The sequence below is a fragment of the Merops nubicus genome, unplaced genomic scaffold (genome assembly GCF_000691845.1).
Source record: "Merops nubicus isolate BGI_N331 unplaced genomic scaffold, ASM69184v1 scaffold20905, whole genome shotgun sequence".
NCBI lineage: Eukaryota > Metazoa > Chordata > Aves > Coraciiformes > Meropidae > Merops > Merops nubicus.
Window position 1 is genome coordinate 13,268 of NW_008609242.1, and position 11,159 is coordinate 24,426.

The window sequence follows — 11,159 nt, forward strand, 5'->3', positions numbered from 1 at the left end:
CCTGGGAGAGGCTGGCCAGGGCAGTGGTGGAGTCCCCACCCCTGGAGGGGTTTCCAAGCTGAGGAGATGTGGTGTGAGGGACACGGGGCAGTGGGGACCTGGCAGTGCTGGGTTAAGGATTGGACCTGATGATCTTGGAGGTCTCTTCCAACCAGAACGATTCTATGGACAGTGTTGTTCATCCAGCACTGACTTACCCCAGCAGCAACTCCTGGAGCTGCTGGATGCACTTCCCTTCCCAAATTCACTCAACCTGCAGAGTGGAGCAAGGCTGGAGCTGAACAGCCACAAAGTGGCTGTTTGATGAGGGGTGAGGAGTACAAGTTCCTCCTCAGGAGATTCCACAGACACAGGAGAAAAATTTTTCACAACAAGAACAATCAGCCATTGGAATAATCTCCCCAGGGGAGTGGTGGAGTCCCCAGGATTGGGCACTGCTAAGATTCAGCTTGACAGGGTGCAGGGTCATCTTATCTAGACTGTGCTTCTCCCAAGAAAGGCTGGACCAGATGATCCTTGAAGTCCCTTCCAACACAGTATTCTACAATTCTGTGATTCTGACTTTGAAGGAGATAATAATTAAATTCCTGCTAATGAATAAGAAACTGGTTGACTCTGGGCAATGCAGCTCCAGCCCACCCTCGTGTCCAGGCTCTGGAGTAAGCCATGCCACCACCCTGCAGCACACGTGCAAAGCTCCCCACCAGCTTTCTAGGTAGTGAACGATGAGAAATCAGTTATGAGCTTATGAACTTTAGCTCTGATGGAAAAAGCTACATCAGCTTTTTCTTCAGAAAGAAAAATTGTGTTTGGGCTCCAAGCAGGACCCAAGAGACATCCCTCCAAGCCCCAGCAAAGGTGGAAAACACCTCTTGGAGAATAAGAGGTCTAAGAGCTGCTCTGTTGGTAGACATGCTCGTGCATTCAGTGAACTCAGACCTCCAACCAAGACCAATGGGCTGGACTAGATGACCTTTAAAGGTCCACTACAACCCAAATCATTCTATAATTCTATGATTCTAAGACAGCCAAGACTGCTGTATGAGGACAGCAGCTCCAGGGCCTGGCTGCCCTCCCAGCCTAGCCTAGGGACACACACACAGGCAGCTCCCACAGAACACCCCAAATACTGGCTGCCCAGAGAGCCTGTGGTGTCTCCTCCTCTGGAGAGGCTCCAAACCCACCTGGCTGTGACCCTGGGCACCCTGCTGTGGGTGAGCTGCTGGAGCAGGGGGTGGGATGAGATGATCTCCAGAGGTCCCTTCCAACCCCCCACCATGGTGGGATTCTGTGAAATACAGCCACAGCCCTGGACCACCCCACCCAGCACTGGGATAGGAGCAGGATGCTCTGTAAGAGCATCGGACATGCCCTGCAGGGGGAAGGGGCCAGCTGGCTGCAGACCTTGCCTCCAACAGCCATCAGCAGTGGCTGTTTAAGGTACACCAAACAGGACCAAAGCAGGGCCTTCTCCATGGTGAGACTTGCCACCTCACTCATCTTTTTCCTCCTCCCTCCTCTTTAGGAAAGCCAAGAGTTACTGTGCTGGGCAGCAGCCACATGCACACCAGATGGGCCATGTCCTGCTGGCAGGAGCTGCAGGGTGTGCCAGCTTAGCCCCACTCCAACATGCCAGGGCATCCAAACGGTCTTCACCTCCGCTGGGCAGGCGCCAGGTTGAGAGTTAAGGTGCTCAAGCCACAGATCCAAGGAAACCAAACCAAAACCAGGTGAGTAAAGCATGACTGGGGACAGGCCAGAGCCATGCAAGGGATGGGAACCCCAAGCACCAGGGTCTGGCAGGTACGTCAGGACCTCCCGGGTGGAACTAAAGAGGGAAGCAGAGGGAGGGAGAAGCAGCGGCGCGTTGTAGATCGGTTCACAGCCAAGGTCCAGGCCATTTCCCAAGCAGCAGGACTGGAGAGAGGGCAGCAAGCTGAAGGGCTGGTTCAGGCAGCCTGGTGGTGAGCAAGCCCCCAGCAGCATGAGCTCACACACCTTTCAGGAGAGGGACCCGACTGACGCCCCTCTCTGCAAGGCGGGCACCCGGCTGCTTCCCGGGCGTCCGACGCCCTCCTGCCTCTTCCAGAGGAGCTTCTTTGCCTTCCACACCTTCTTTGAACTCCACGGTTGTTTCCAGAGAGGGTCCAGAATCTTGTCCCTCCCCAGGCTCTGCTTCTTTCTGGGAGATGATTTCAGAAGGCTCTGATGGGGTGACATCTGTGTCTTCTTCCCCTCTCAACGGCTGCCTCCTCTCCTCTTGGTCCTCTCCTGCTTTATGTGATTCAGATTCAGTGAGTGCCTCTCTTGGGGTGTCTCTGAGGACATCTTTGGACTTGTTTTCTCCAAAGGCATGTTCTTCAAGAGCTTCCTTGGTGGTTGCTGGACACAAGCCCATTTCAGGTCCTGGTGCAACTTGCTGACCCACCAGGGAAAGGAAAAACTGTGCAGAAGTTTCATCAATATCACGGTCCTCATCTCTCTCCTGTCCACTGGCATCTTCTTTTAACAGAGCTCTGGTACATAAAGGAGATGGCCCATCTTTAACAGCTGCTCCTGCCAGGCCCTCAGCACACACACCAGGCCCCAGCTCTGCTCCCAGCCCTGGATCCACACCAATGCCTTCTCTGCCTCGACGATCCCACAGCTCGCTGTTGTCTTCAGATGCTCTGGAGTCTTGGTACATATCCAGGGGTATTGGGATGGTGACCTCGATTCTGGTGGGAGCTGCTGTTGTAGCCTTCGTCTCATGTGACAGGGGAGGCTGCTGAAGCACCCCAGGTACCTGCTTTGTGGGCTGGCTTTCTCTTTTTATTGCATCTCCCACAGGCTTCTGAGGGCTAGGCTGCAGCTTTGGAGAGCTTGGCTCCCCTGGAGTTGAAGATGCAGGGTATGAAGCATGGGTGAAAAATTAGCACAGGCATGTCAAATCATTGGTCAAGTAATGCTGAAGAGAAACTAAGGGTTTCTAATATCAGTCCAGAGGAGAAAAGGAAGCCAGTCCCACATTGCCCCACTGAGCGACAACTCACTTCTACAGGGGCTTCTGCCTTTAAAGAAACCCTGATGCCCCATCCCTGGAAACATTCCATGCCCAGTTGGCCAGGGCTCTGAGCACCCTGCTCTAGTTGCAGGTGTCCCTGCTCCCTGCAGGGGGGTTGCACTAGATGACCTTGAAAGGTCCCTTCCCACCCAAACCAGTCTGTGGTTCTGGGATCCCCATGGGAATGTTCAACGTGAGGAACAGCAACAGCCACAGCACATGGGAGACAAGGCTCCTCCCTGGCTGCTGTCTTGGGTGGGGGGTATCCAACCACCAACATCCTCCATACCCGTGGTCTTTGAGCTGGTTTAGCTATGGAGGTTTTCAGAAGCCAAGAACACACCCATTTTCTAACCTAACACCACCACTGGACCATCCTGGTGGTCAGTGACCACCTCTTCTTGCCTCAAGGGCTGAAACAAAACAGGCCAGACACCCTCCCCTCCTTCACAGGCTTACAAAATCCCCACAACCCTCTCCTCCCTTGCAGGAGACGTTCATGCAGACATGGCACTAGTTAGATCCTCCCAGAGCTGAAACCATCTCTGCTTTGTTCTCCAGATCATTCCTATTGCTAACGAGCTTGGGGGAGAGCACTCCTATGTCTCCTCTCTCGTTGCTGTGAGTGGAGAGCACAGCCTCAGCAGACAGGACTGGAAGTAAACGTGTGGCTGTAGCCACAGGGTCACAGCAGTTTTGGACTGTGCACCCACCTGGGTGGCTCAGAGCTCCAGCACTGCTGCCACCATTTGGGCAGAGCAGAAAGTGTGATGTTTAAAACCCAAAACACAAGGTCACAGAGACACAGATCTCCCTTTTTTTTTTTTTTGGAGGGGGGCAGGGTGTAAAAGAGAGAATTCTGTTCAGTTGCTGAGCTCATGCATGACATAGAGCTTCACAATTTCACCCAACAATTGCTGCATTAAGCCATATATTCTAGTTGAGCTGCAGTTTTCCTGCTAGACATTCATTCAGCTGAAGCAAAGATGCACTGAGCAATGAAGAATTCACCCCCAACACAGGTAAATTGCTTTAAAGTCAACTGCCCTAGTAACAACGTGCATCTTATCTCATGAATTTGTCCAGCTTCAAATACTCTCTGCTCTTTTTGAGCACTGCTTGGGTAAACTAAAGAGCCTGGATCAGAGCACTTCAGTACTGAGAGTTTGGTTTCTGCTTTGTTAGACTAACAAACAAGATTAAAACAAGAAGTCAAGACTGACTCAGCCTTTTATTGATGTTTTAAGATAATGGTCAAGCCAAACTAGCACACAAAGACCTTGGAAATTGTGGTTTAAGAGAAATCCTAAATCAGCACCTATTGGCAGGTACTATTTGACATGTGACATCAAGAAACACCTTTTATGTGACAGCTCCACCTTCACTGCAAAGATCATTTATTCAAATCCCACAACACAAAAAAGGAAGTTACCTAATAACAAGATATCCAAGCCTGTGTGTATCAACAGTCACATTTTCCTCCAAATCAAAGAGGACAGTTAAAAGCAAGGAGCACATTATTACAAGTCCACTTTCAGAGAAGTAACAATTACATAAGAACCTAGAAATGTCATGGAGAGGTTCTATCAGACCTCCAGGTACCTGGATGTCCCCACATCTGCCAGTGGGAAGAGCCCAGGACAGTACAGAAAGGTCTTATGAAAATTCTGGTGAGAAACAGCAGCTAGAATCAGACTGAGCAGGGCAGAGAGCAGAACTTCACCCCTCGCCCAATGAGTCTTGGTTTCTTTTTTAAATACAGAAGAGTTGCTAGCCTGAGAGCCACTGGCCAGGGGAGTGAAGGCTCTACTTTAACTGCAGGGAGCAGACTGCAGATAACTGTGCTCATGTGTGTGGAAAGCAAAGACGACCTGAATTCTGCCCTGAGCTGAGAAGGCAAAGACCTATTTAATTCTTTAAAAGGCATGGATGTCTGTAAATGCACCAATGCAGCCATGAGGAGGAACTGGAGGAATGTGTTATGTCTACTGTGCAGAAAACTACCTCACAAAATGGGGTTTAACTAAGAATTTACACAGCACATCAAATGTAAAATGCAAATACTGCTGTGGTGCATTGGTGCTGGCAAGACAGCGATATCCCAGTGAGTCTGAACCCCAAACTCTGCCCCACTGGGCACAGAATTAAGCTAGTGTTGGGTGCTTTGGGAAAACCCTGTCCTGAAGTTTTCCAGCAAGTCTCAACTGAGCAGAGTCAAGAGAGGCCAAGAGGTCCCAGGATCATTTCCTGGCTCATCACGAGCAGATGCACAATTAACACTCTCAAAACACTCCCAGCACACCGTGCCTGGCTTTGTCAGACACATTCCCTAAGACTGGGATGAAAAAAACCCTGTCCTTGGAGTCAGGGCATCAGTGAGTAGGCTGGAGACATGTTTTACATTAAAGACACAGTAACTAAACAATTCACTTATTTCCTTTGTGACAAGCAGGGCCCAAAATGGACTCTGATCAACACTGAGCAGCTCCTCCTGGCCAACCACACATCCCAGCTCTGTTTATTACCTTTTCCACCCTGTTCTGCAACTGGACAAAGGAAGCACCAGGGCTTCAGCCACCTGAGAGAGAAATTTGGTGCATGAAAAGCTGCAGTTCCTTGAAATGAAGATGCTGGAACATTCAAAGCACGTATGACCCTCCCGTCAGGAACAGGGAGAACTGTGGAGCTGCTCACACAGTGCAGGGGGTTTCCACAACTGGAGAAAATTCCCAAGCCACCAGCAACCAGCCACACACGTGGGCAGCAGTAACTGGAACCCAGGACAGATGATTCACTAACCTTGAGCAGCATCTCCTGCAGCGTGGTCCTCCAGGTTGGGGGTGGCTCCTACGCCCGCCTCTTCAGCTGGTCCCAGTTCAAAGAAAGAGTGGGGAAAAACAGGATCAAAACAGGAATTAAGTTTAAGCATGTGTCTGGAGACTCTATCTACTTCCCTGCTGAAGCTGCCCAGCAGTGCTGGTTTATGAGCAGGGCAGTATCAGGAAGGGAATCAGCCCATGCTGATGATGGATCTCGGTAGATGTGCTCAGCCTGTGCTGTGCCAGGTCAGAGGAGAGTGTCACCAGCTCACACACCCTGGGCAGCAGGTTAGTACAAGCTCCCTCAAGCAGAGGTACAGAAACCAGGCTGTTAGAGAGCGAGGAAACTTGTGGATTTATACCCCTCTTGTACCCCTACCTTGAGTTTATGCTGCTGGCAGCACTCATGTGAACATCTGACTCTTACCTGGCCCGACCTTCTTGGTGTCCACTACATCACTCACTGCAATGAACCCTGCAGAGGCCATTTGACACCAGGAAATCCAACCCCAGTATAAATCTGACACTTCAGGAATATTGGTGCATTAGAGAAGCACAATTTTCTTCACAGCAATGATGATTTGTCTTTGTCAGAATTTTTTCCAAGTTGTTATATGACTATTTGCAAACTGGCTTAAGCAATGATATTTGTATGTCACAGCTCTACAGTCAAACTAGGATGTTCTGTGGTTTACTTCTCCCACATAACTAGTGATGGAATAAGAGGAAATAGGCTTAAGTTGTGCCAGGGAAGGTTTTGACTGGATATTGGGAAGAATTTCTTTCCTAGTGAGGCACTGGCCCAGGCTGCCCAGGGAGGTGGGGGAGTCCCAAGCCCTGGAGAGGTTCAGAATATGTGGATATGGCACTTGGGGACAGGGTTTAGTGGTCCTGGAAGTGTTGATGGTTGGACTTGGATGATCTTGGAGGTCTTTTCCAACCTTAAAGATTCTATGATTCTCTGTTTTCCCCATTTTCTCCCAAAGACTCTAGGACACCCTGCTTCTCCCTGGCCCCCTGGCACAGTCAGATCTCGAAGCAGAGACTGTGCAGCCTGGCTAGCAGGCGAGTCTGCTTTCCAGCCCAGGGCTCCACCAGCAGCCTGGGGCCTGGATGCAGGACAGACCATTTGGTTGCCTGAGGGAATGTGCTGTGGGCTCATTTCAGCACCTGGCCATTGGCAGAAGCCCATTTCCACCCACTACCTCTCTCAGGTCCTGCCCGATGCTTCCAGGAGAAGCCAGCAGCTCCCGCGCAGGGGGCACACGCTCCTTTTTCACACACAGACCTGGCTGTCCCAGGAGCTCCTGCCCTCTTGGACACCCACAGCGCTGCTGCAGCTCGCTCCCTCCCTGCTCTGCCTCCGAAATCTCCCATCCCTCCCTGGCAGGGCAGGCCCAGGTGCAGCGATTCCCCACGGAGCATTCAGGCTGAATTAGCCACTTCGCTTCCTCTGCATTATCCTTAAGAGGCGCCGGCAGGCACGGGGCTGCTGCAGTGGCCTGGTTTCCTCCTGCCACTCCGGAGACGACCGCAGGGGCTGGGCTGAGGGAGAGCACCAGCAAGAGAAGCACCGAGGTCCTGCCATGGCCACCTGGCCTGGCCAGCACACAGAGCTGCTGGCAGAGGGGCAGGGATGACCGGGATCGGCAGGTGAAGCGCTTAGCCGGGAGATGGGAGGCGAAGCCACCAAATGCCACACAGAAAGACTGGTCAGATGGGGAGTGATGAAAGAGAAGAAAAGGCTGTGAGTTTCCCCCAGGATGGGGAAGGCAAGATGACAGTTGTAAGCTAGGAGTTATTTCTGCAGGCCGTGGAGAAGAAAGAAGCACGCCTCAGGAGGGAAGCACCCCTGCGAGAGGTTTGGCAGGGTTGTTTTTAAGCATCAACCAGTCCAGCTCTCTGCTCTGTCTGCATCAAGAGATGAAACTGCACCTCGGTCTCCCTCACCTGTGGTTCCTTCTGGGATCTCCCCGTGCTGTTCGACACCACCCTGATCCTCGTGGTCTCCTTCCTCCACTAAAGGTGCTGTGGCATCTGAAAAACAACGCAGCTTTCACAGAGCTGTTGAATGGGGAAATCCTGTGGGGTCCAGGCCATGCCTGAAGAACTTTTGGCTCAGGAAAACACTCGACTCCCCCCTTGAGCCAGCACTTGTAGAGGGAGACAATGAGACAACCAAGTGTGACAGAGCAAAGCCAGCATCACAGGGACACCATGAGCTGTCCCCTCTGCCACGCCAACCACACACCTCCAGCGTCCTCCTTAAGAAGCTGAAGATCTTTACCATGAACACTGTCTGAAAACACACAGCTAAAGGCAGCCCCTGGTGCCTGAGCTGCTCTCTGCAGGGGCACAGCACTGGTCTGGAGCAGGAAAGAACAGCTCCCATCACACGGGTCCCTTCACAAACCACCTGAGTGCTGTGGCTGCGTCGCTCCCTGGGCAGCCCTGAGACAGACACCTGGCTCCAGCTACCAGTCAGCTCTGTCCCAGTCTAACCAGAAAGAGAGACAATATCCCCTCCTGCACAAGCCAGGTTTTATGTGCTGATTCCTCAAGCCATGTTCCTAGCAAAACAGTTGCTTTACAGACAATCAGCCAGCCCAGGCCTCCAGCAGGACAGGGCTGGAACTGCTCAGCAGCCCTGACCACCCTTCTTTTAGATAATCCTTGCCAACAAATGCCTTTACCTGAAGTCTCCAAGAGAAAGATACTTGGGATTAAAGCAGCCAGAGGAACACAAAATGTGCAGTTAATTAAAAAGAGTAAACAAGGCTCTGGACCACTTCAGAATTAGCTTCTTTCTACTAACATGGCATCTGGAGCAACACAGACATGCCCTGAGTCCTACCTATATGGCCTTCACAACAGCACAAAGTTTTGGTTCACATAGAGACTCTGCCCATCTCATCATTCCAGCCTAAGTCTTGCTGTACTAATGAACAGGTAAATATAGAGGGGAAAAAACTGAGCCCTGAGGTACAGCTGTCTCTGAAAGGGAACCCAGCGACCAGGACATGCTGTCTTGGGAGAACACAATGATCCAAACCACTGGCCCTGGGAGCAGCCAACCCAGGATTGCTCCTGGCTGCACTGAGCTAACAGGAACTCCTATGTAAAAAACACTTCAGGAAACAAACCACAAGTGACTTCCCAAACTATAATAAAAACTTCACCTTCTCTTGCTTTCCAACCCACTCTCCACCTTTAAAGCTCATGATCTCATTCTGCGGAGTGGCAAACCCCACTTGTGATGGGTGAAGGGCGTTTGTGCAGGGTGCAGACACTCCTCCTGAGGAACCCCACCAGAACACAGCACGGTGAGGCTTCTGGCAAGGTTCACCACGGCCCCATCCATCATGGTTTCAAAGCAGTAAGTCAAAGAGCTCCCACCTTCCGTAGTTGGGGTGCTCTTAGCGTCAGATGTTTCAGAAACAGGCTCATCCGATCCATCATCGACTGGTATCTGAAGGGGATAGCCTGGAAAACATTCAAATACTTAGAAGGAGTCCTTGGCTGTGTGAATTATGGCCCGTGCATTATGAACTCTGATCGCCCAGATCCACAGAAGCAAGAAACTATAATTGGAGAGGATAAACCACCTAAACTAACAAGCAAGCAAAGCGTGAAAATGCCACCCAAAAGCACCAGTGCCACCACCAAAAGGAACAAGCAGAAAGTCATCAGCAAAAGAAAAGTCCGGCGACCCGGAGAGCTAGGAACAGCAAAGCATGGCACAAGCAGGGAAGGAGATCTCAGCAGAAAAGATGTCCAGCTTCTGAGTCACTGTGGTCCTCTCTGCCACCTCTGGATAGCCTCCCTCCCAGAGCAGGCTGCCAAAGGCTTCCACGGGGTGTTAATTCTAATCCCTGCAAGCCAGCGGGTCCCTGTGAAGGGCTCAGTGTGGCACACAACGTCCTGTGCAAAGGCCTGGGCAAAGCTCATCTTTTGGAAGAGCAGGGCAAGAGGCACAAGTCTCCCCTCTGCAAGGAGTCTGGGTAAATAAAATAATGAGAACTGGAGAAAATGATTTGGGAAAGAAGATTTAAACTAACACGAGCAAAATCCTTGGGAACCTGTGATGTGCAAAGCTGAGGCTACAAGCTGAGAGGAGCTGCCCGACTGAAATCCGTTACACAACCCAGGATGAATGGATGCTATGGATTCTCTCCAGGACAGAGACAACCCATTCATGTGGTGTAAGCTGTGTCCAAAGCACCTCAAGAAAAGAAAATTCAGATGATGTTTATATGGAGCATAGCTGGGAGTGAGTCCCACCAGGTCTGCTGGCGTTAGGTGGGTTTCCAAGCTCAGTTGTGGAGCATGGTGGAATGAGAAAGGAAAGGCTTCTTGAGAAATGCAGGTCTGAAATATGGGGCAAAAGACTCTGGCATGACCCTCGCTCCCAGAGCTCTCTGTCCAGCTCCCCCCACCCCCCTGTGCAGGTGAGGAAAGCAGGCAGCAAGCAGGATCTGTGAGCTGTGTCTCCAAATAAAAGCAGTGCTGTATTGATGGAGCAAACTGAGGAGTGAAGGCAGAACACGCACTTGCAAAGCTGCAGCAGTAAGATGGTCACTAGTCCAGGGGCTGGGGGTTGTTCTGCTCTTGCTAAGCAACAATATCAAAGAGCAGCATTTTCCTAGGGCTAGGAACATCAGAGCATCTCGTGGGCTACCCACTGTGCACGGGCTGCAGCCAGCTGATCCACGGCAGCCTTCCAGACAGACCTACCCTCTCCTCAAGGACCCCTTGCACCTCTCTCACGCTGGCCCAGCTCTCCCCACTTCAGCCGTTCTCTCAGCAGTGGGCAAGGCAGGTCCTTGCCACCGCCTCCTCCTGGAGCTCACCTGATGGGATGTGCTTCTCCTGGGCAGCTGCGTGATCCTCCATCATGCTGACGTCCTGGCGCTGCTCCGCCGTCTCTCAGCAAAGGTACCTGAGGAGCAGAGGAAGCACAAACCCCCGTCAGGCACAACCTGACACAGCACACCTCCACCTGGAGCACGGCTCCTTTGGCTCCACGAGACAATTCGGGTTTGTCAGCCCATTTCCAGCAGTGTTGAACACTCTACTGCAAGCCATGAGCCCACAATAGCCAAGCATCTTTTCAGTCTTTCTTTCATCTCTTCCCTTCTCCTGATGAGCCCTGAAATCTCACTGTTGTGCCCAGGGAAGGTCACAGATCAAGGGATGTTACCTACTGGGTTTCACATCAGTGCTGAAATACTCCCTGGAGGATCCAGCACCTCCAGATCCACCAGGAGCATGTTTTACCCAGTCACTAGGTGGAGGAG

General features: G+C 51.6%; 1 protein-coding gene across 1 annotated transcript in view; it reads right to left on the bottom strand.

The window, feature by feature from the left end:
• Nucleotides 1-10,785, bottom strand: part of LOC103773184 (microtubule-associated protein tau-like) — a gene marked incomplete at both ends in the record, with an annotated part of 24,034 nt that extends 13,249 nt beyond the window's left edge. The window contains 4 exon segments of the mRNA XM_008940543.1: nt 5,843-5,908; nt 7,813-7,899; nt 9,259-9,345; nt 10,713-10,785. Coding sequence (XP_008938791.1) covers nt 5,843-5,908; nt 7,813-7,899; nt 9,259-9,345; nt 10,713-10,785 — 313 coding nt within the window.
• Between the last annotated feature and the right edge of the window lie 374 nt (nt 10,786-11,159).